Source organism: Argopecten irradians, chromosome 12 (assembly GCF_041381155.1).
Source record: "Argopecten irradians isolate NY chromosome 12, Ai_NY, whole genome shotgun sequence".
In the NCBI taxonomy this organism is placed as follows: Eukaryota; Metazoa; Mollusca; class Bivalvia; order Pectinida; family Pectinidae; genus Argopecten; species Argopecten irradians.
Genome location: NC_091145.1, coordinates 1,650,817 through 1,675,977, shown reverse-complemented (window position 1 = coordinate 1,675,977; position 25,161 = coordinate 1,650,817). Strand labels below are relative to the sequence as shown.

The following is a 25,161-nucleotide window of genomic DNA, read 5'->3' as shown; positions in this document are numbered from 1 at the left end:
ATCCATGTCGAATCACGTCTTCAGACACCATTTTAGATACATATGTTGTGATATAATTTTGATTTCAATTTTTGTAAATGTTACTATGATTTGAGATCACTATATAACTTCAGATTTCATCACTAAAGCACGTTTAACTAAATCAATTAACTAATCAATGATACTTTATGAAATCCATAACTATTGTAAACTTATTACTTTCGCATACGATTTATTGTCGCGGATGTACCAAAGTAAGCTGGTATGCCTGGAGTATGATACTACAACAAGTAACGTTAATCATATTAGATGCTAAAGAAATCAGAAAAAAAAATAATTTTCATAACTGTAATGTCATATCAAATGTACCGAAATAAGTAAGTAAATTCGTAGTCATATAAAATTTCCCGAAATCAGCAACACCTATTATCATATCCAATGCTAGTTGTACCGAAATCAGCAACACCTATTATCATATCCAATGCTAGTTGTACCGAAATCAGCAACACCTATTATCATAACAAATGCTAGTTGTACCGAAATCAGCAACACCTATTATCATAACAAATGCTAGTTGTACCGAAATCAGCAACGCATCAAATGATTTAAGCAAATGTCACTATTTCATAGCATGTTATATATCCTCCATTCACCAATGGACCTTTTAGACACGCCCCGTTCCTTGGTAAAGCTTGACAGACAGTATCACTGTCGGTGACATTATATCACTTTGTACCATACCAAAGCCTTCAGAAACAACCAGGAAATACAAAATTATAGATGTTTTAATCAGAAACCAATACCCATAATTATAAGCAATGTTCAGTCTTACTTTGGATTTTATTTTCATTACGGAAGAACGTCTATAACATTTTAAGTTCCTAACATTTAACCATACTGCTGATATATATGATATTAACTTAACATTTAAGGAAACACTATCATTGAATGTCTGAATGTAATCGATAGTGTGAGGTCAATTTACCTTGTAATATATGTATTTAGGAATGACTTGACTCACAAATTCAATTCAGCAAGACACATATTAGTCATAAATAAAATCGTATTGGAACAGAGAGATGACTAATACCTTGCGCTTCCTAGAGTATGTTTTCACATATTATTGAAATAAATGAGGACGGCTTGACATGGAAACAAATATACTGTAACCGGGGATGTTTTCGCTTGTTTTTGTTTTCGTTGACAGCTTTAAAACAGTTCGCAGTGTGTCAATCTTTCACATCGTGCATATTGAATGAAGTTAATTATGTGAATGCGTGTGAATATTTTAAAATATCAAAAAGAGAAATAAACATATCTATCCCATGAATCCATTTATCTCTTCAGTATACTATAGGTATGTCATCACCGGCGTCGGAACAACATCGAGTTCAGTGATTAGCTGGGTGTAGAATATTAAATATAAAAATGTGACGCGAAGTTGTAACAGCAACTTGGATCGCCTAAAACCCCATCACGATAATGTGCATTACAAGTATATCTGTTAATGGACTAATAATAACGTGGATAGGGTACACAATGATTTATGAATAACAAAACCATTAACACCATAAAATATATATAAATTAAATTCAATGTGAAGAAAAACATCAGCAAATATATATTTGTAATATAACGATATAGTGAACATAAATTCGAATCTGTCATTCGGTTCACATTCTCGATGACCCCAAAAAGAGCATTCCATTGTATAAAATCACCAAGCATGTTAGTTTGCCAGTGTTACAATGGAAGGGGTAGAAATAACATTACAAGTGGTATTCTGACACCACTCTCTTCCATTTATACTTGAACCATTAATGAAATTGATTTACATTACACACTGATTCTTCCTCCACGGTGGTTTAATAGCTTACCCAGCTAGTAACACTACACACGCTATTATTGTTCGTCTCTCACAAAAACTAATTTATTACATTCTAACTGCAATGGCACTTTGATTTCACCAGGTTTTTTCTTCTTTTTGAATATGAATTATTATCCAATGTGGTTATATTTATTCAAATTACAAAATATAATGATAATTGTTTTGGAATTCTTATTGTTATGTTGATTACTGTATTGTTATTACAATAAAATATTTAAACCATATCTGAATTAAAACATGAAATTAAAATGAAAATAACAATTTGTGGTGTTATCAGTAACACAAAATGCATCTATTTTTTTTTTCTTATTTACATGACAATTAGTCCGTAGCAATGGAGGTAGGCCTGATATTCTCTATTGGAGACTACAATTTCAAGATATTTATATCCAAGTATATTGTATTGGCTGGTCAAACTGGAGGTCTGTAATTTGAAGCCACAACACCTAATTTGAAAGTTTGACACATGTGATAGAACTGCTGAAGACAATTCCACAACCGGGTAGTTTTGAATACTGCAAAATGTTCTTCTCAGGATAATAAAGAACTGTATTATGGATGGGTCATAAGTCAAGACAACAAGACCATCAGCAAGTTTGACACATATTACAGAGCTGTTCGAAGTGGTGCCTCAATTCAGTGACTCTGAATGGAGGCCGATGGCCACAAAACAAAGGCCTGAAATATAACACTGGACATGATACAAGCTAAATCAAGCCTGAAGCCACAACCCTTCTTGCAACATTAGCGCAGGTACCAAAAGGAGTCGTAAACAAACCTGGCTGTCATACATTTATCCAAATTAAACAAAGAGTCTTTGAAACGATTCTGACAAAGTCGTTACAGCTATTTGTCAACAAAAAATAAGCCAAAAACCTTGAGGTGATAGCGTCACCGAAAAGAAGCCCACTTTGGTAAACATTACACTCGAATATGAGGATTTAAATCCTTTGTAGTGGTTTATGTTGCAAATCTAGTATTACTTACAGATATCTATTACACCTGCTAATTACTCCGGCAGAGTATGGTGGTGATTAATATTAAGTAATTACAGAGAAAACATTAATAATATTACAATTGTGTTGTTGGTGTATTCCAGCTGATGCTTATCAGGTAATTTGTAGAAATGTGATCACTCTCATCTACATAGACCTACATCATAGACATGTTAAGCCGTACCCTTGATTAATCACTTTCCAGCTTTTTATGCAGCTAATTATACAATGGAAATGTAATTAGTTTGGTATTTCTCTCTAGCACAGAACTCTTCAGCATCAATTATTAGTAAAATTATTTTTTACATACGCTTATTGTGTTACATACTTGATATATGACACAAAACAGGTAGCTTTTTAATGTGCATTTTAATTTTTAAGTTCTGTCTCAAGGACAAAGAAAAGCAATAAAATGTCTAAAATAGTTGGTGCTGCCACAAAAGAATATATATTAAAGCATGGCTTGAGTTCAAAATAGAGAGATGATGTGTCAATATATAAAACATATTGTACTGCCCACTTTAAGATAGAGTTAGACAGTTAGATACTTTACAAGGTCTGCAGCCAATTGAAAATACAAAAATGTTGACAATTATGAGGTACAAGATGGATTGTCCAGAGAACAAGTCTGTTAGGTTTGGTCCGAGTTTCTCTGCGGGATACCTAACCAGTGATGTTATTAATTAATGGAGGAGAATGGTACTGTGGGGGTAGGACAGGTTGTTTTGTAGAGCAACATGTGTGTCCGATACCATTAAGTATTATTTTCACACAAGGTGATTCTCAACACTTTGACAAGGTGTCCCCATACCACCAGCCAAGATAATAAAAAACAGCATTCTTACATATGAATTATGGTAAAAAATGTAACAGAAATATTCACATGAGAAAATGCTCTCGGTTAACGCCTTCTAATGAATATTGAAAGAGTAATTGAAGTTTAAGTGGAATTAATTTGATTTAGCTAATTCATATTTACTCAAAATTTGTCATTTTGAATTTTGAATCCAATCTTTATGAGGGCTGGGAAAAAACGTCAGTGTAGGAGAATGTTTTAATAGAAACATTGGGAGATTAGATTGACTACTATGAAGGAGCATTAGTGAAATAATTTCTCAAATTAGTCCACATCTGTATATAATCATTTGTTTATGTAGAAAAGAATTGTTATAAAACATATAATGACAATATCATACACAATTTTTCAGCACATACAGCTATAATTGCTCAACATTTAGTAGAAGCTGAAAAGGCAACATTTACTTGAACAAACTTTTAATGAAGTTACACTTAATATAAAAATTTTAACAGCTACAATGTTCTTTTTTGTACAACCTAGTCCAACATAGGTAAGTTTACTTCATTAACCAATGTAAAATGAACTTTTAGATAATGACTCCTGATGCCTATTTTACATAGATGACAAATGATAATATGTTTGTCAAAACAGAGTTAAGGAATACACACAAACATTGTTCAGAGCAGAACACATAAATTTCCAAATCAAAATAAAATCTACAAACTAGATCGACTAGCCAATCATACCATGCCTAATATCAATATCGTACACTATTACGGCAGAGATTGTGACATTAATTTAAAGTATTCCAGAAATACTGATACTATGTATTGATTTCAGGAGTAGATTCAAACATTTAAAGTAGCCCAAGCTCCTACCAAACATATTAACCAGGCAATGGCAGAGCAGATAACCTAGGCCTGGTGCTAATGAGAAATCCTTATCAGAGTATACAGCAATTTACCACTGACAAAAAGACTTTGGGCAAGTCATAGGATTACAGGTTCGACTGCAACGTTTTACTAACAACTACCTGGTGTGTCAGCGGGTGCAAGCTTGGAAATCTACACTCAACACTGCCTTGAAATTGTATTGAAAACATTTCAAGGGATTTAACTAGTAATTCTAAACTACAGTACTATCTATAATTCTCGAACAGAGTGGAGTCATTAATCCAGAACAGATAAATTTCAGCGTTAAAAGTCTCAAGAAACACAGCAAAAAAAATCTATATATCTATGGATTGTTTTTTCATTGCCACTATTTCAGGACACGAGAATTGAACATACAGACATTTTTTTTTAGAAGGAAAAGTGTTTTTTGATGTGAAATCCGACAGTTCTTGTGCTTCTGCTTTCCAAAATTTCTTACCCCATTGAATTATTAAATACAAGTGTTCAGAAAATAGAAACATTATTTTTTCAGAAAACATAATTTTGGTGTATTGAGTGGTATAAGCAGTAAAGGTGTGTATAAATGTATGCTGACTATTACTTATCAATAATGACTGTAAGTGACAGGTCCGTGGACCCGTCTCAATCCAACCACTAACACATTCCTACCCCAACACCTATTTCCTACCACCATAAAACCCATTAAATTGTCTGTGATTTATGACTGTGTTTGATCTTTGTATTGACAAATACCACATCTATACATCACCACAGTCAAAGTCCGACCCTGACACCAGTCAAGTTCCATTATTTTTGTTTGTTATTACTGTGATAAATTAGAATTTTTAATAACAAAATTTAAATCCCAAACATTTTCCAACAGAGAAAACTGAAATATCCTACACACTTGACAAAGAAAAGTAGAAAATAAATCCTGTCATCTCAGATTGCAACACGGTGCCATATTTTCTAACCTGCCTTTGTTGGGGACCATTATGCTAGGTGAGCAAGTACGTTGGAGTAAATGAGTTGCATTGTTTGATAATTGTTCCAATGGAAATGAATATTATGCAATAGGCAATATTCTTTACAAAGACATGACAGCAGACCAAAGAAAATCTTTATATTTAGATATGGCCGAGCCGATACACCAATGACACCCACTGTGTAACACTTTCAGACCACCGCTGTTTTTACATCTGCCCGTACACAAACATTCACTATATATACTAGCTTTAATTTCAAATGCAAAATTTTCATCAATCTCAAAACTTAATCATTAATTATGTTATTAAAAATCATAAAAATGATTGCAAAATTACATATTTGGTTGTTTTGATTGATAACATCAAAATAAAACAATAAATAAGGACCTATTTAGTTTAATTTTTTTGTTATCTTTACTTTTTTAATTCCTTTTTTAATTCCAGATCTAATGTCAAAGAGGTTTAAGAAAAAAAGAGTATTTTCTGGTTTCTCATTGGCTTGGCTATCAATTCTAAATATCATATTTGATAATTTCAACTTGAAATTTTAACAAAATAAAACACTATACCATTAGGAAACATCAACATCTCAACTGAAATTTGTGAAAAACGAATATGTGTATAATAAAGCTTCCATAAAAATTGAGAAGTAATGATGAAAACACAAGCACATGCTATTTTTTTAGTAATCTTGGCTGAAATTATTATTGCTTTCTTAATTAAGATTTAACATATTATATTTCCTACCAATTGATATGCTGTCTACTAATATATAATAATACATATCATAACAAAGTCCTTAGTTTTTCTTTTTTTCATTTAAATACCTTCGAAAGGAACCATTGGATTTTTACTATATATATCATATATATATATATATCATGTATAAACATATTGTATAACAATATGACCTTGATGTCATCAGCACAACCCGCATTCTGATAAATCTAATTATATGCATCGTAGTTAATGCTATACTGCATACAGACAAAAATAAAATTCAGAAAAAGTGCTCATCTCAGCAAACAGAACATCTTGTTGTTTTAACCATGACCCTATGCACCAAAAACATGAAATTTCCAGGTACTCCGCAGGTCAAGAACAGTCTACAAATGCAAAATGCAATTATCGTTCCTTCAGGTAGTCACATGACATCATATATGTGTTGCATAAACATTAATTGAATAATTTTCTCAGCGTACCCTATTCCTGTCTATTACACATCACAAATTTGGTATTTGTTTTTTATAACAAATAATGGATGTCTGCATGTGGAAGCAGCACATCACCAGCAGATAAATATAAGTTATTGTGAGCGTTTTACAACTGCTCCCAAATATAGATATCCATTTCATTGGTAATGGCTTCTGTACATGTTACTGATTTGATCCTTTATCTTCACAGGAGAGGAGCTAATACTGTCTTTAAGTTTGGAACTCTTCTGTGTTGTAAAATATTCCATGGCAACAGTAACTAATAAAAAGTGAAAGAGAAACTAGAGAAAATTCCATTCCAATGCAAAGTTTATAGGAGATTTTTTTTTACAACAACTAGTATCTCATAAATGCCCTTTTATAACTAATTGGCAAAAAAAAAAAATAAAAAAATAACGAAGCTAAGTGAATCAGTTGGGTCAAACTGTTTTCATAAGTATATTTTTTGTGAGAAATACAATGGAACTAAATGAGCAAAGTAAGTTTACAATTTCATTACATGATTTATTTGTGAATCTTTTTTAAAATGAAAACTCAGTAAAGATTTAGGATGTGACAAAATCATTTGATCTTAAGATTAAGTATAATGTATGTGTACATACACAACAAAGATTACAGTAAGAAATTGCTCTACTTATTATAAAGCAAACACATTTTCAGCAGTACAGTACAAAGGGAGGCAATTCATAAAACCAACTGGCTGTATATTTGCATATTTTGTGTATAATCTAGTAACTTACGTTTTAATACCTACACTATAAATATTTCAACACCTACATTAACATAATGTTAACATCAATCATAAATGCAGGTCATATTGGAAACAATCTGATACTAAAAAAAGATATAGAAATCAATCATCAGGTAACAATACTACGCAACAATAATTGGTGATCTTCTTATTCACAAAATAAGATTTCGGAGTCTATATATCGATATCTAAATGTCTATTGCAACTTAATATCACGTTTCATAATTTATTTTCATTTCATTTCAAAATTTCTATATCTTGGTACATCTACACATATAAACATAATATTTGTTAATTTATTTATTATGTTCAGAATCTTAATTTTAACATCTACATTATAATTATTTCATCACCTACATTTAGATTTATGTTTTATGATAATTGCATGTCATATTGGAAACAATCTATTGAATTTCTTCAATCAAGCTTGAGTTAATTCAAAAGAACATTACACGCATATAAATGTAAAAGTAGATAGCATAGAAAATTTTTTCAAATTTTCACAATTAACAGTTCATTTAAAATAGCAAATATCAAATTACAGGATTCAGACAATAAAGTTATATGTGCCATAACTAGGCATTTTGCCATGCTATTTTTTCTTGAACAAAACAATAATTTATGCACTCTAAAAATCCTGTTTTATTCATATCATTCATATTCGTTGTATGCTTAGATGAAAATATACCTGCAGAAATCACTTTATAATTAATAATAACTCTAATTCTAAATACATGCAGCAGCTAGACAAAAACTTGACTTAATGGTCAGATCACATGCAAATATAATGACACTTATTACTCTACAATTGGTAAATGAGCAAAGAAAGACAACTCCTATTTTTCATCTGACTTTGATCCAAAATTTGTTTCTCATACATGGGTCAGTTTACTACTTAAAAATCATAGAGAAGATTTGGTTTCAATTAATATAATTCACAGATACATGTAGTGTATATATAAACAATCTAATCTGTCCTTGGTGACATAACATTTGTTATTTCATTAATTGGATGCTATGGAATAATTATTCTAGTTCCTTTGTTCAATTAATTAAAGTGCATAGTCGGGCAATGAAAACAAGTATAAATGCGTTCATTGGCCTTCCAAAAGTCCTTACATATCAAAATGACGATAAAATTGTGCCTACTTTGTCAAGTTTAGACCATTGAAATTATGGAAAGCCCCATATAAATTCAACACTGTTCTAAAAATAAATTCTGAAAGCGAGGCTGCATGGGAATGTCAACACGGATATAGGCAGCCGGGAGGACGTTTTAGGATTCCTTTACTTTAAATTAATTTCTTCGCGTGCAGAGCGATTTTGACAGGTTATTTTATTTTTCTATTTCATAAGAAATTATACTGGATATATTAACACCATTTTAATCGACTTAAGCCTTCCTTTGCCCGACTATTCACTTTAAGAGTTGCTCCATCGCTGACAAATGATATTTTTTTCACTATCAAAAACAGGAGCAGACAATTGAGTATTTTCTTCAGTTACAAAAGTTACATACTTTACACCATTACCACAATTGAGCTCTTATTTTACTTCAAGTTAAAAATATAAAAAATAATTAATTGCATCCCGAAAAAAATCCCTGGCACTATATCTTATATGGAATGAAGTACTGATTGTTCATGCACCAAAAGCAAAATACATAATTTCATATTATTTTTTGTGCTAATTAGACATACATATACATTATTAAACCTAATTTTTGTTCAAATGATCAGTATCATTTATGCTCTGTCGGCGGTGGAGCATCTTTAAGAATTATTATTAATATCTTAAAAATGATTTAAAGGCACATCAATGTCTCCAACATACATTGTACTGTGGATAATTTATGGTTCAGGATTGATGTAAATTTGTACCATAAGGAGAATCAGAGGTTAGTATGTAAAGTTAGTTTTGTAAAAAGAGGACAATTAAATGTTGTGTATTGAAACAGAATTTATCACACACATAGTAATACACAATAAATATATCCCCATTCTGTCCTTTATACCGGTAATTGAGTTTGTTTTTTTCTTTCTTTTTTTTTTGGCATTTTCATACTTATTTGACATTCTGATTGACCATCCATACCACTATGAAAAAAATCTGAGAATGTCGAGAAAAATCTATGGTATCATATGCATGACGTCACAATATAATAGATACAATGACTTTAATTCGCTTGCTGATTTGGAAATAGAATCACTTCAAAAATCATGGGAATCGTACATTGAACAATGAAGTGTATCAATTATTTAATTATATAGACTACAAAATTAAATATAAGCATTGAAATCACTATCTGTTTAATTTCCCTTGGCTTTTTGCATAGCAGATTCTCACAAAAATTTGCAAACAATTTTTTATTTTTACATTAATACTTAAGTACATGTATCTCTTTTATTTTGTTTGTTTTTTACTTGAATGTCCTGATCTGATCATTGGTTAGATTTTAATGTGTCGGCTAATTAAAAAATTGTCTACTCTCTCAGCTCAGAAATATATATCAAAATATCATTATTTATCATTTTTTGTGCCTTGCTGAAATTATGAGATGAGAGAGAAAACAGTTTGCCAAAATTTGGTAAGAAACAATTCATAAATTAATATTTACAGTTTGCACTGACATGGACTCAATAACTATGCTTTCTAGTATTATCATTATCAGTGTATATATATGATAGCACAACACGCGCGGCGATTCTATTGTTACGGGAATAGTCGATGGCATAGCAACGTGGGGTCATGACCCCACTTTTGGTGGGAACATATGAATGACTCGATTCCAATCAGCTGTTCAATGGAATTTGTTGACGATGACAGGAGAGAAAAAAAGATGGGTTTTTTAATAAAAAATATGCAACTGCCGCGAGAATAAATAAAATTCATTTACTTGAATAGCTGTAAATTTTATGTAACCCGGCTTCACCAGGGTTACATAATTTACACGTGCTCCATTATCATTATACCCTTATAACTCAAAATAAAAATCTATTCCTTCAATAAATTAAAGTCATTATGAAACATAGTAAAAATACATAAAATATATGTGGAACACATACAGTGGTGACATGTTTTTGGTACAGTGTTTTATACTGTAAACCTACTGATTTTCTCAGGCGATTTGATTGGGTGTATATAACGAAAAATTGTGAAAACAAATCACAGTAAACTTGTTTCAATTAAAGAAGAAATAAAATCAAACAGGTCCCAATCTCAAAATTAAATCGTCATGAAAAAACTTTGGTTTACAGTATAAAGAAAGTATAAATATATACATACTGTTTGTCCAGCGTGAGGGCCGTACAATATTTTAGGAGTCTTGCTTTGAGCATGAGCTGCGAGAGACTGACGGAACTCCTGCATAACACTGTGCTGGGCCCATTTGCTCCGTAAACATTTCGTAGACCTCTGTAAAACATCAATGAGTTATGCTTTAGCAACAAGAATTTATCAAAGAAAAACTTAATTTATTACAACAACATATTTACAGAAACTCACTTAGTTAGAAGTGCTCCGAAAAAGTATAGGGCTTATTAATAATACTGATAGCCTAGCCCAGTTTAGAATAAGATATAAATTATTGTAAGGAAAGCTTCTATCAATTCAGATCGAATCTCATGAGTAATTCTTAGTTTTCTTGATATAGAAAACAGAATCAGTTATTTCTAAAACCAATTTGTGATTTTATTTGAGATATTTCTTTACTACTATATGACCCTGGCTGTTAATAGGACACAAAACTAAAACAAACCAAAACACAAGAATTACGCGTAATTATAATTATCGCCCGTACCGCATTGTTGAAATATTACATAACTATACCTAACACACAATGGAATATTTAAAAACATCTGTAAAACAAAAGGAAGGATAAGTGAATTGTAGCATAATTATGTCCTACGGCATCTGAATCTCACAGGCAGAAATGAATCCTGCAAGAATTAGGTGTGTTGAGATGATAATGATATCCTTTAACTATGTTTAAAGTTTGGTTAGGATTGGATATGTAGTTTTTGAGAAACAGAGCTAAACACAAAACTTTGAAGTCAAGTTTTATAAATAGTTTAGCCTCCTTATGCTCCACCGCCGACAGAGCATAAATGATATTCATCATTTGAACAATAATTGGTGTTTAATCGTGTATATATATGCCTAATTAATACAAAAAAATAACATAAGATAATTTATTTCGCCTTTGGTGCATGCGCAATCATTACTTCATTCCATATAGGATATAGTGCCACGTAATTTTTTCGGGATGCAATTAATTATTTTTCATATTTTTAACTTGAAGTAAAATTAGAAGCTCAAACTTTTCAATGGTGGTAATGGTGTAAAGTAAGTAACTTTTGTAACTGAAGAAAAATACAAAATCGTCTGCTCCTGTTTTTGATAGTGAAAAAATACCATTTGTCAGCAGTGGAGCATCTTTAAGTTTCACAGCCTCTGCATCCCACGGCCTGAAATGAATCCTGCAATAATTAGGTGTGTTGAGATGATAATGATGTCCTTCAGCTATGTTTAAAGTTTGGTTAGGATTGGACTTCAACTTTTTGTGAAACAGAGCTAAATGCAAAACTTTAAAGTGAAATGTTGATGACAACGCCGCCGCTGGAAAAGTAACACCATAATATCGCCTTCGCAAACTATCTTTGCAAGCGATACAAAAAATCACAACTTGCACAAGTGTACAAAGGATGAAAAACTGTCTGAATGCAAAGAGTACATTGGATTAAATTGAAATTAATTAAGCAGTTTTGATGGATTATATTTAAACATCATTCAACTTGTTTGTTGGCAAGCCTCAGGTTAGACAGTCGTGAATCTCCTCCGAGGGTAGAGATTTCCATGTCCTACTATTTAGGTAGGGAATTATCCTTTTTCTGCCCCTGTTATTTTCAAAAATAATAAAAAAAAATGTTTAAGACTATTCATAGTCTACCCGATTTCAGTCGGGCGTCACTTAGTGGGGTGAGGATACCGTCGGGCGTCACTTAGTGGGGTAGGGATACCGTCGGGCGTCACTTAGTGGGGTGAGGATACTGTCGGGCGTCACTTAGTGGGGTGGGATACCGTCGGCCGTCATTTAGTGGGGTGGGGATACCGTTGGCCGTCACTTAGTGGGGTGAGGATACCATTGGTCGTCACTTAGTGGGGTGGGGATACCGTCACCGCCATTTAGTGGGGTGGGGATACTGCTGCCATCACTTAGTGGGGTTTGAATACCTTCGGCCATCACTTAGTGGGGTGGGGATACCGTCGAGTGTCACTTAGTGGGGTGGGGATACCGTGGAGCATCTCTTAGTGGGGTGGGGATACCGTCGAGCGTCACTTAGTGGGTTGGGGATAGCGTCAGCCATCACATAGTCGGTTGGGGATACCGTCGGACATCACTTAGTGGGGTGGGGATACTGTCGGCTGTCACTTAGTGGGGTGGGGATACCGTCGGCCTTCACTTAGTGGGGTGGGGATACCGTCAGCCATCACTAAATGGGGTGGGGATACCGTCGGCCGTCACTTAGTGGGGTGGGGATACCGTCGGCCGTCACTTAGTGGGGTGGGGATACCGTCGGACATCACTTAGTGGGGTGGGGATACCGTCGGGGTGTCACTTAGTGGGGTGGGGATACTGTCGGCCGTCACTTAGTTGGGTGAAGATACCGTTGAGCTTCACTTAGTGGGGTGGGGGATACCGTCGGCCTTCACTTAGTGGGGTGGGGATACCGTCAGCCATCACTAAATGGGGTGGGGATACCGTCGGCCGTCACTTAGTGGGGTGGGGATACTGTCGGCTGTCACTTAGTGGGGTGGGGATACCGTCGGCCTTCACTTAGTGGGGTGGGGATACCGTCAGCCATCACTAAATGGGGTGGGGATACCGTCGGCCGTCACTTAGTGGGGTGGGGATACCGTCGGCCGTCACTTAGTGGGGTGGGGATACCGTCGGACATCACTTAGTGGGGTGGGGATACCGTCGGGTGTCACTTAGTGGGGTGGGGATACTGTCGGCCGTCACTTAGTTGGGTGAAGATACCGTTGAGCTTCACTTAGTGGGGTGGGGATACCGTCGGCCTTCACTTAGTGGGGTGGGGATACCGTCAGCCATCACTAAATGGGGTGGGGATACCGTCGGCCGTCACTTAGTGGGGTGGGGATACCGTCGGCCGTCACTTAGTGGGGTGGGGATACCGTCGGACATCACTTAGTGGGGTGGGGATACCGTCGGCCGTCACTTAGTGGGGTGGGGATACCGTCGGACATCACTTAGTGGGGTGGGGATACCGTCGGGTGTCACTTAGTGGGGTGGGGATACTGTCGGCCGTCACTTAGTTGGGTGAAGATACCGTTGAGCTTCACTTAGTGGGGTGGGGATACCGTTGAGCTTCACTTAGTGGGGTGGGGATACCGTCGAGCGTCACTTAGTGGGGTGGGGATACCGTCGGCCGTCACTTAGTGGGGTGCAGGCTAGCTGTCTTGCCCTGAGTAAGACAGAAAAATCTTACCCTCCTCAGAAGTGCAGATATCTTCGTACGATGGGGTAGAATTTAATTTCTCTTACCCCGATAGGGATATCTGCAATGTTATCTGTGTGAGATTTTTTTTTATTTCACTCTAGGGTAAAGACAAGCTACACAAGATCTTTGCACATGCTCACACAGGGTAAGGAAAAAAGAAGCATTCACCGTCTTTGAGGTAAGACAGAAGAACTCAACTCCCAGGACAGACATGTTTAGGAGTGATCCTTACCAAGTCAGCCAGTTTGTAGGATCCATACAGGCCCTGGTCAGGATCAAAGTCGGCCAAGTTGATGACTACTTGTCCCAGAGACTCGTTCCCACTGTCCTTGTCTTCGTCAATAGCATGGAAAATCACCTGTCTGTGTGATATTAATGATACAGATAGAGGCACATTTATTCTAGTTCTTAATGTACAAACTAATTCAAACAGAAACTGCAGGGCTTGAATTTTACAATTTTTGTCACTTGCTAAAAATAACAAGTGCCTTAAATTTGTACTTGCTAAAATGCATTTTTACTTATAATTAAATATCCATATTTAAATTACAGTTTTGTTAGATATCAAACCAATTATTTTTGTATGATGATGTGAGGTGAAAAGGTACATAATGTATATCAACAACATTTTAGTAAGAACTGGGTCCCCATATTTTCCAATACAACAATTTTTCACAATCATTATGCCATTTTTACAGTTGTCCATGATAAAAACCACTTGCTAAATTAAACAAGTGCATATTTTTTCACTTGCTATTCTGGTATATCTACTTGCAAAAAGCAAGTAAAACAGCCTGAAATTCAACCCTTAGAAAGAAAATGTGCTAACTTCAATTTTCCATACAATGCTTTACTAAGTCAAGGAAATTAGATATGTCTGTAGGATATAAATACTGCTGTTTTGATATGAAATCAGTCTGTAGGATATAAATACTGCTGTTTTGATATGAAATCAGTCTGTAGGATATAAATACTGCTGTTTGATATGAAATCAGTCTATAGGATATAAATACTGCTGTTTGATATGAAATCAGTCTATAGGATATAAATACTGCTGTTTGATATGAAATCAGTCTGTAGGATATAAATACTGCTGTTTGATATGAAATCAGTCTGTAGGATATAAATACTGCTGTTTTGATATGAAATCAGGCTGTAGGATATGAATACTGCTGTTTTGATATGAAATCAGTCTGTAGGATATAAATACTGCTGATTTGATATGAAATCAGTCTGTAGGATATAAATACTTCTGCTTTGATATGAAATCAGTCTGTAGGATATAAATACTGCTGTTTGATATGAAATCAGTCTGTAGGATATAAATACTGCTGTTTGATATGAAATCAGTCTGTAGGATATAAATACTTCTGCTTTGATATGAAATCAGTCTGTAGGATATAAATACTGCTGATTTGATATGAAATCAGTCTGTAGGATATAAATACTTCTGTTTGATATGAAATCAGTCTGTAGGATATAAATACTGCTGTTTGATATGAAATCAGTCTATAGGATATAAATACTGCTGTTTGATATGAAATCAGTCTGTAGGATATAAATACTTCTGTTTGATATGAAATCAGTCTGTAGGATATAAATACTTCTGTTTGATATGAAATCAGTCTGTAGGATATAAATACTTCTGCTTGATATGAAATCAGTCTATAGGATATAAATACTGCTGATTTGATATGAAATCAGTCTGTAGGATATAAATACTGCTGATTTGATATGAAATCAGTCTGTAGGATATAAATACTGCTGTTTGATATGAAATCAGTCTGTAGGATATAAATACTGCTGTTTGATATGAAATCAGTCTATAGGATATAAATACTTCTGTTTGATATGAAATCAGTCTGTAGGATATATAGAGGTTACACAACGAGCAGCTATTGGATATTGAATTTATTTCACTCGAGTGAATTATTTTTTAAAAGTTACAAAAGACACGAGCTTTAGCGAGTGTCTTTTGTAACTTTTAAAAAATAATTCACGAGAGGGAAATTAATTCAATATCCAATAGTTGCGAGTGGTGTGACCTGTTTCTACCACAATGTTTTTCGTGACAATAGGCCCACGTTTTTTTACTAGAGTTCCGTATGCAAATTAGGCGTAGTGATATAACCTGTATGATACAGAAACTAATTAATATGCAAAACATTCAATTTCGTAATTATTTTTTATTACTTTAATAATTGATAATACACAAATATTTCTATAAAATAATGATAATTAAATGTATTTGATATCCGAAACCCAGTCATTTCATTCTCTTTAAATCATATTGACCGGGGACTATATGCGCGCAAATTTAACAGTTGTGTGGCCTTGGCATGTGACGTAATTTTCCCGCGCGGATTGTTCAACCCACTCTAGTCCGTGTCACTGTCGGAGTAAAGCACCCTTGGCCTTTGGCGTTTCCTACAAGTACACACGGACTTGTTTTTGATGTTTATTGTGAAAGATCCACCATTAATGGGTCCCGAAAACAATGACGGGAGCGTGTTTGGTAATGGTGGTCTGTTTGATACGTTTTGAAGTTGAACATCACCGTTTGATGACACTAGTGATGATGGCCGGGGGCCGGATGATGGATTGTTTGCTGGCTGACCGATCTGCTCTGAGTGCGCGTTCGACAATGTTCTTGAGATCGTCCTATGTTGGTTTGAGTTTATTGTCGAATAATTGTTAATACTCTGGATGTTCTTGTGTCCGGAAATCTGAAAGGATAAAAAAAAAATGCAAAAATATGCAAGTGATTCGTAAAAAAGTTACAGTAGCCCTACTGTACCGAAATATTTGTGATGGGATGTATTTTCTTAAATAAAGGTAAGTCTGCATTAAAAACACACATTTTGTTATTATTTAACGTACAAGAATATTTATTAATACCTGCATAATCTGATTGGGAGGCAACCCGTTATCATTCAACTTCTGTACAAGATACTTTCTTGCGCTATGGTTCGTGAGGCGCTTTCCATTTCCCCCTGTTTTGCTCGTCAAGCCTAAAAACATTTTTATTGCAAATATTGAAAAATCCTGTATCACGGGTCATAATTCAGTAATCATTTTAGTATTAAAGTGCAAATAACCAGGACAATCGACCTTGACCTGTTGTGTGAAATTTTGAAATGCAACATGACATCGTGTACTGTTTCAGTACACACTGTAATACATTGTATAGCCTGTGTACAATCTGAAAGGGGCGGGGCTTAGTTTTTGTTACTTTGTTGACAGCAGCTGTTTATTATAATGGAAGTTTAGGATGAATTCATAAAATATTACCTGCATTTTCTGCCATTGTAGTCATGAATCTTCCCAGTTTATTTACGCCGACAGGCTGGCACTTAAACCACCTGCTAGATTTGTCCATGTTTGTATTAGTGGCGATATAATAGGGTGCATCATCATGGCAGTATGTTGGCGGACGGCGAGATTGGTAGACCTTATAAGTGGCGACAGGGCAGCATGATGGGGTTTTAGGGGTAGCCCAGGCGCGCGGGGGGACGGCCCTTACATTCTTAGGATTTGATCCAGGCCTTGTTTTAGTTTGCCGTTCACGAAATTCAATGTACTCATTATTCTCTGAATCTTTACATAGCTTAATATCCCCCCAACACATATCCCTGTGTTCAGTAACACCTCGCATGCCAAAATGCACAGTATTTAGAAACCAAACTGTTCTTAACAAACTGTCAGGGTTGTGTGAACCAAGTTGACCTACGTCATACAATTTATCTATGTCTTTGTCTGAAACAGCATCAGCCCTCTTTTCTAAATTTCCCTTTCCCTCTCGTTTTAGCTTTTTTTGCTTAGATTTGATAACCTCCATTACCTTAGAAAACTCTACACTTGTTGTTAGTTGTTTGCCGTAATCTTTCGATTTCAAATACCGATCAATGCTACATGCCATGTTTCTAATGGTAGCAGGTTCATATTCCTTTCCATGATTGTTTCTAACATTCATAAAAAAGATACAAAGTAACTTGTTCAGCTGAACTGGCGGAATCGATTCTAATGGCCTGTTTTCCTTGAAAACACTCTGAAAAAAATCTCGTACTTTTTTCATATCTATATCAGTTTTTTTTCTTAGTGTTTTTGTTGACCTCTGAAGCAATGAATCTGTCAACATCAAAATCTTCTAATGAATCTTTGTCTGACAAATATGGATCATGGGGCTTATCAACTGGGGGTGTTAATGTACTCTGAATGGTTTCCGATATCGTGACAGATCTAACGTTAGTTTGTGATATTGTAACGTCGCGACCTGGGCATGACGGTATGACGTCGAACCGATACCGGGCTTCAGTTGCTATTTTGCCTGAATCAAACTGAATTTCAAATCGGTCGAAACCATAATTAGTGTCTGCCTTTGAAATAGACTTGATTACTCCCCTTTCCCCGTCACATAGCTTCACTCTGTCGCCAATATTGACCAAATCTTCGTCCATCGCAGCCATGATGTTGACGTTGAAAGCAGACGACGTAAACATTGATCACGTGGGGTAGAAAAAGTAGTACCGGTCAAAGGTCAATTTCTCCACCAATCAAAACGCCGGAAGGTTATATTCCACTAGTGGAATATCAATATATATAATCAACGGTGTGTACATATAACCAATGGCCTGAGAGTTGAACATATCGACCAATGGCCTGAGAGTTGAATAAATCGACACATTGTGGTAGAAAAATACTGCTGTTTGATATGAAATCAGTCTATAGGATATAAATACTGCTGTTTGATATGAAATCAGTCTATAGGATATAAATACTTCTGTTTGATATGAAATCAGTCTGTAGGATATAAATACTTCTGTTTGATATGAAATCAGTCTGTAGGAAATAAATACTGCTGTTTGATATGAAATCAGTCTGTAGGATATAAATACTTCTGTTTGATATGAAATCAGTCTGTAGGATATAAATACTGCTGTTTGATATGAAATCAGTCTGTAGGATATAAATACTGCTGTTTGATATGAAATCAGTCTGTAGGATATAAATACTGCTGTTTGATATGAAATCAGTCTGTAGGATATAAATACTGCTGTTTGATATGAAATCAGTCTGTAGGATATAAATACTGCTGTTTGATATGAAATCAGTCTGTAGGATATAAATACTGCTGTTTGATATGAAATCAGTCTGTAGGATATAAATACTGCTGTTTGATATGAATCGTCTTAATATGGTTTGATATGAAATCAGTCTGTAGTATATAAATACTGCTGATTTGATATGAAATCAGTCTGTAGGAAATAAATACTGATGCTTTGATATGAAATCAGGGAACAGACATGGGTAACACTAGTACTATATGTGACCCAATACCGGGGTAGAGCTTTTCTAAATTCTATAATGATTTCCTATAATCAAATTTAAGCTTAGGAATACTGATGAAACAATATGATAATAATACAGGGCCTTAGTGTACAGGAACATGTCCATTCTGAAGTAAAGTTGACTTGCTCCAGTGAAACAAGAAACAAGCATATTTAGTTGTGTACAATAGCTAAATGTTTACAAAAAAACAAGCATATTAGTTGTGGTACAATAGCTAAATGTTTACAAAAAAACAAGTATAGTTGTGGTACAATAGCTAAATGTTTACAAAAAAACAAGCATATTAGTTGTGGTACAATAGCTAAATGTTTACAAAAAAACAAGCATATTAGTTGTGGTACAATAGCTAAATGTTTACAAAAAAACAAGCATATTAGTTGTGGTACAATAGCTAAATGTTTACAAAAAAACAAGCATATTAGTTGTGGTACAATAGCTAAATGTTTACAAAAAAACAAGCATATTAGTTGTGGTACAATAGCTAAATGTTTACAAAAAAACAAGCATATTAGTTGTGGTACAATAGCTAAATGTTTACAAAAAAACAAGCATATTAGTTGTGGTACAATAGCTAAATGTTTACAAAAAAAAAAGCATATTAGTTGTGGTACAATAGCTAAATGTTTACAAAAAAACAAGCATATTAGTTGTGGTACAATAGCTAAATGTTTACAAAAAAACAAGCATATTAGTTGTGGTACAATAGCTAAATGTTTACAAAAAAACAAGCATATTAGTTGTGGTACAATAGCTAAATGTTTACAAAAAAACAAGCATATTAGTTGTGGTACAATAGCTAAATGTTTACAAAAAAACAAGCATATTAGTTGTGGTACAATAGCTAAATGTTTACAAAAAAACAAGCATATTAGTTGTGGTACAATAGCTAAATGTTTACAAAAAAACAAGCATATTAGTTGTGGTACAATAGCTAAATGTTTACAAAAAAACAAGCATATTAGTTGTGGTACAATAGCTAAATGTTTACAAAAAAAACAAGCATATTAGTTGTGGTACAATAGCTAAATGTTTACAAAAAAACAAGCATATTAGTTGTGGTACAATAGCTAAATGTTTACAAAAAAAACAAGCATATTAGTTGTGGTACAATAGCTAAATGTTTACAAAAAAACAAGCATATTAGTTGTGGTACAATAGCTAAATGTTTACAAAAAAACAAGCATATTAGTTGTGGTACAATAGCTAAATGTTTACAAAAAAACAAGCATATTAGTTGTGGTACAATAGCTAAATGTTTACAAAAAAACAAGCATATTAGTTGTGGTACAATAGCTAAATGTTTACAAAAAAACAAGCATATTAGTTGTGGTACAATAGCTAAATGTTTACAAAAAAACAAGCATATTAGTTGTGGTACAATAGCTAAATGTTTACAAAAAAACAAGCATATTAGTTGTGGTACAATAGCTAAATGTTTACAAAAAAACAAGCATATTAGTTGTGGTACAATAGCTAAATGTTTACAAAAAAAAAAGCATATTAGTTGTGGGTACAATAGCTAAATGTTTACAAAAAAACAAGCATATTAGTTGTGGTACAATAGCTAAATGTTTACAAAAAACAAGCATATTAGTTGTGGTACAATAGCAAATGTTTACAAAAAAACAAGCATATTAGTTGTGGTACAATAGCTAAATGTTTACAAAAAAACAAGCATATTAGTTGTGGTACAATAGCTAAATGTTTACAAAAAAACAAGCATATTAGTTGTGGTACAATAGCTAAATGTTTACAAAAAAACAAGCATATTAGTTGTGGTACAATAGCTAAATGTTTACAAAAAAACGCCAGATAAAGTTAAGAGATTTATAACATACCTCATTCCAAATTCTTCTTTGGCAACCTCAAACTCAAAGCTTTCCTCCCACTCAGGGTCCAGTGTCTGTTTTTTTACCTAGGAAAGGAACATAAATATAGATTAAGTATAAATAATAGGCACAAATACATTAAAATCACTTTTCTATTTATAATGTACATGATTGTATTTATGATAAAAGTTTTGTTTTGTAATTAGATAATAATATCACATTTATACTAAAGCAGGATCACTGACAATGTAACATTGCATAATTAGGCATATTAAGTTGAAGAGACTGTGTTTAAATTTTGAAGCAATGGCGAGAGCAGCCATATTGCCCCATAATAAATTTACTGACCCCCCTATAATGTGTTTTGGGGACACCATGTGACAGTTCTCCGCCAATCATTTGGGGACATTTCTGTCTGAGGTGTGTCTTCACCAGGGGATAGAAGTCAGACCTTCCTCAAAGGAGTGAGCATTCAACTCAAGGTCAAAAATGAAATTAAGGGAGACATTGGGAAAGAGAAGATCGCAAATTAAGTCCCCTTTTACAATTTTAATGTAATGAATACAGCAATTCTAACATCCTACCTGCTGGGCTGAGAACTATATAAAGTAGTAGTCAATAGTTTACCCTATCACAATGGGACACATCCCCAGTCACAAACCCAAAAACACACCAATATTCACATACATATGTCTGGAAGAACATTCATCTTTACATACATATGATTCTGGAAGAACGTTCATCTTTACATACATGTGTCTGGAATAATATTCATCTTCAGATACATAAGGCTGGAAGAATATTCATCTTCAGATACATGTGTCTGGAAGAATATTCATCTTCAGATACATGTGTCTGGAAGAATATTCATCTTCAGATACATGTGTTTGGAAGAATATTCATCTTCAGATACGTGTCTGAAAGAATATTCACCTTCAGATACATGTGTCTTGAAGAATATTCATCTTCAGATACGTGTCTGAAAGAATATTCACCTTCAGATACATGTGTCTTGAAGAATATTCATCTTCAGATACGTGTGTCTGGAAGAATATTCATTTTCAGATACATGTGTCTGGAAGAATATTCATCTTCAGATACATGTGTCTGCAAGAATATTCATTTTCAGACACATGTGTCCGGAAGAATATTCATCTTCAGATACATGTGTCTGGAAGAACATTCATCTTCAGATACATGTGTCTTCAAGAATACATGTATTCATCCTCAGATACATGTGTCTGGAAGAACATTCATCTTTAGATACATGATTCTGGAAGAACATTCATTTTTACATACATGAGTCTGGAAGAACGTCTTTGTTCCAGGAATGTTCATCTTGACAAAAACATCAGCTGGTTTTCCATCAGACCTGGGAGGGAGCCTGGAGGCTCTATGGACTGTCACCCATAGACTGGTAGGTAGCTGGTAGGCCAGAGTGATTTCTAGATCACCAGCTACTGTAAAGTCAGTCTGGAAAACATAGAATGTTTCAAGTAGAGCATGTTGTACTGTCTCTTATAAACTTCACAAGGAGTCTTGTTTTTATACACAGCTATTTTTCATTTAAATAATAGTACTTCAAAATTAATAAAGCATATTTAATTAAAGATGACAGAGAGAAATATTTCCTTTCTGTTATTTTACAAAGTTGTACATAAAACTTTTTATAATATTCACGACTACCCTTTTTTGGTGATACATGTTATTGATATGCTCGAATATTGGCTGTTAAAAAGCCAAATATAACAGTAATATTTTTTTTCAAACTTGTGTTTTATATTTGCAGCTCCATAGCAATAAAAAAAAACAAAGAAAATTTATACAGTACAGGAAAAGCTACAAATGATACAATAATTTCGAAAGTACACAAATAAATCTCACCTCCCTGGCCAGCATGTACCAGGCTGTGTGCGTTGGGTTCTCCTTGAAGTTGAAGGAATTGAGATCTATGATAACCTGGCCTAAGTTGTCATCCTGACCAGTAATGTCATCATCCAGGACATCAACAATCATTTTCAGACTCATTAACTCCAGTTCATCCAAAGGAAACGCAAAAATCTCATCGAATCTTGGTTCACTGTCACCTCGAGTCACAGCGGTTTTCTTCGGCTCCATCCCTTCTTCATCAGGCATCAGAATCAACTGTACATAACCATGTAATGTAGGTAAACCAGTACAAAAACTGATAACATATCAATACTATCTAACTCTTTCTGTACCATTTTTTTTTACTATAGACATCAGCATTTTATCCTCTCTCTTTCCTGTTGTCGACTATAGCCAACAGGATTGTATAGTCGACAGGATTTTACCCTCGCTCTTTCTTGTTGTCAACTATAGTCGACCCTCGATATTGACATTCATTCTTCACAATAAATTTTCTATTATATTCAAAATTGCACACAGTGATACATGTAAATTAAAAGTATTTTCAGTTCCAAATAAACATTCTGGATGCTAAATAAATATTTATTTTGACCATGTATATCGTTTCCATGGCAGAGGAACAAGATAAATCAAACAGAAGTTATCAATATCAACAAAATGGTGGTTTGTTGCGGTTTTGCTCCAGGTTGCATTATCAAAATAAAATCTTGATACAGATTTTAAATAACTCATAAGATAATTTCTAAGTAAGTTCAAATGATTCCACTAACCTTGGAATGGTTTAATTAAATGAATTAGCACACAATAACTGGACATTTTGTCCGGCATTTTCTCAAAACCTTCCGGGGGTGAGATTAATAACTACTTCCGGTATAGAATTCGAAAAAAACCACAACAAAGTATGGAAAGAGTTAAGACAAGCAATTTACTTAATTGTCTAAAAAGATTTAATTTGTTGATTTCTGTTTGAACATATCACTAAGTATAAACTTATAGTGTCAGTAGTAAAGAGGGAAGTAAAGACTAAATCAAAAGATGATGTATACAGTATTTAAAACTTATACCTGAAAATTGAATTATTTCAATTTCACCCTATCAAGAATATCTAGTTAGGATTTGAGTTGACTTGAGTATGTGTTATAGTCTAATACTTACTCTAACATATGGGTCAGGCATCTTTGTCCGCAGGTCTCTCATCCTCAGGTCACGGCATTTGATGACCTTCACCAGAAGGAGGCTGCGTTTGAAGTCATACTTGAATGAAAGCTGTATTTCTCCTCTAACATCCTCTGTTACTTTCATCATTGTAGGATCCAAAGTCTTGTACAAGCCCTTCAGTAGCTGTGTGTTTTTCTGAAGTTAAATAGCAAACAAACATCAATTTGAGTTATAAGCCATAGAAATCATAGAATCATGTCAAAATTTAATCAGAACAGATACTGTTATGAAAATTCTTAAAGTTACAGTATCAGATGAGAAACACAATCAGTTTGAGACTTATTACAGAAAGTTTTTGATCTTATACTGGTTTTATTGCTCCTGCAAACCTCCACACAAAACAATTAAACAATGTTAAGTTTTAGTATAGGATATTTAACAAGTTGTAAACTATATATTTATGTAAGTGACATCAATGTATATACATTCCAGCTAGCTGTATAAGTAACTAAACATGTTGTTGATTTTAAGGTGAGTTACCATGTTTTCATCATGCTTGTCCCAGCCTTTGATAGCAACAGTTCGATTGTGATCTGCTTTAGCATTCATCAAGCGTGATAAGCCGTAGATTTTCTGTGGGTTCTGTCGAACTCTACCATGCTCTACATCTTTTGGAGAGGAGTGGGATTGACTTCCGCCCATTTTATCTGTCGTAACGAACCTAAACACATAAAATATATGTCATAGTAAAAATACACTAAATCAAGAACAGAATTCATTTTTAAGGCTTATTAAAATTATTTGAGAAAATTGGTTTTACATCCTATTAACAGTCAGGGTCATATAAGGACATGCCAGGTTGGTGGAGGAAAACAGGAGTACACAGAGAAAAACCACTGACCAGGCGCC

At 34.1% G+C, this 25,161-nt stretch overlaps 2 protein-coding genes across 3 annotated transcripts in view; both read right to left on the bottom strand.

Moving 5' to 3' along the window:
• Nucleotides 1-25,161, bottom strand: part of LOC138336129 (synaptotagmin-1-like) — a 44,589-nt gene that overhangs the window by 11,656 nt on the left and 7,772 nt on the right. The window contains exons 2-8 of one of the 2 annotated variants that reach the window (XM_069285443.1): nt 24,793-24,973; nt 24,250-24,447; nt 23,089-23,349; nt 22,504-22,677; nt 21,214-21,290; nt 14,259-14,388; nt 10,791-10,919 (exon numbers count right to left, since the gene is read on the bottom strand). In XM_069285443.1, the coding sequence (XP_069141544.1) occupies nt 10,791-10,919; nt 14,259-14,388; nt 21,214-21,290; nt 22,504-22,677; nt 23,089-23,349; nt 24,250-24,447; nt 24,793-24,954 (1,131 nt within the window). In that variant the 5' untranslated portion in view covers nt 24,955-24,973. The remainder of the gene's footprint in view (nt 1-10,790; nt 10,920-14,258; nt 14,389-21,213; nt 21,291-22,503; nt 22,678-23,088; nt 23,350-24,249; nt 24,448-24,792; nt 24,974-25,161) is intronic. The other variant, XM_069285444.1, reaches the window with a different exon arrangement.
• On the bottom strand, nt 16,198-18,083 carry LOC138336128 (uncharacterized protein KIAA1958-like). Its single transcript, XM_069285442.1, has 3 exons — nt 17,318-18,083; nt 16,925-17,037; nt 16,198-16,752 (listed from the first exon to the last, which is right to left on the bottom strand). Exons 1-3 carry the CDS (start codon nt 17,997-17,999, stop codon nt 16,405-16,407), a joined length of 1,143 nt encoding a protein of 380 aa, XP_069141543.1. The 5' UTR covers nt 18,000-18,083; the 3' UTR covers nt 16,198-16,404.

What these genes read in the sequence shown, in the direction of transcription:
- LOC138336128 (XM_069285442.1), bottom strand. Translation starts at nt 17,999, where the DNA reads ATGAATGTTAGAAACAATCATGGAAAGGAATATGAACCTGCTACCATT. An exon ending in TACAATGGCAGAAAATGCAG is followed by an intron (nt 17,038 to 17,317) that starts GTAATATTTTAT and finishes AAATGTTTTTAG; the next exon opens with GCTTGACGAGCAAAACAGGG. An exon ending in CTCCCAATCAGATTATGCAG is followed by an intron (nt 16,753 to 16,924) that starts GTATTAATAAAT and finishes TTATCCTTTCAG; the next exon opens with ATTTCCGGACACAAGAACAT.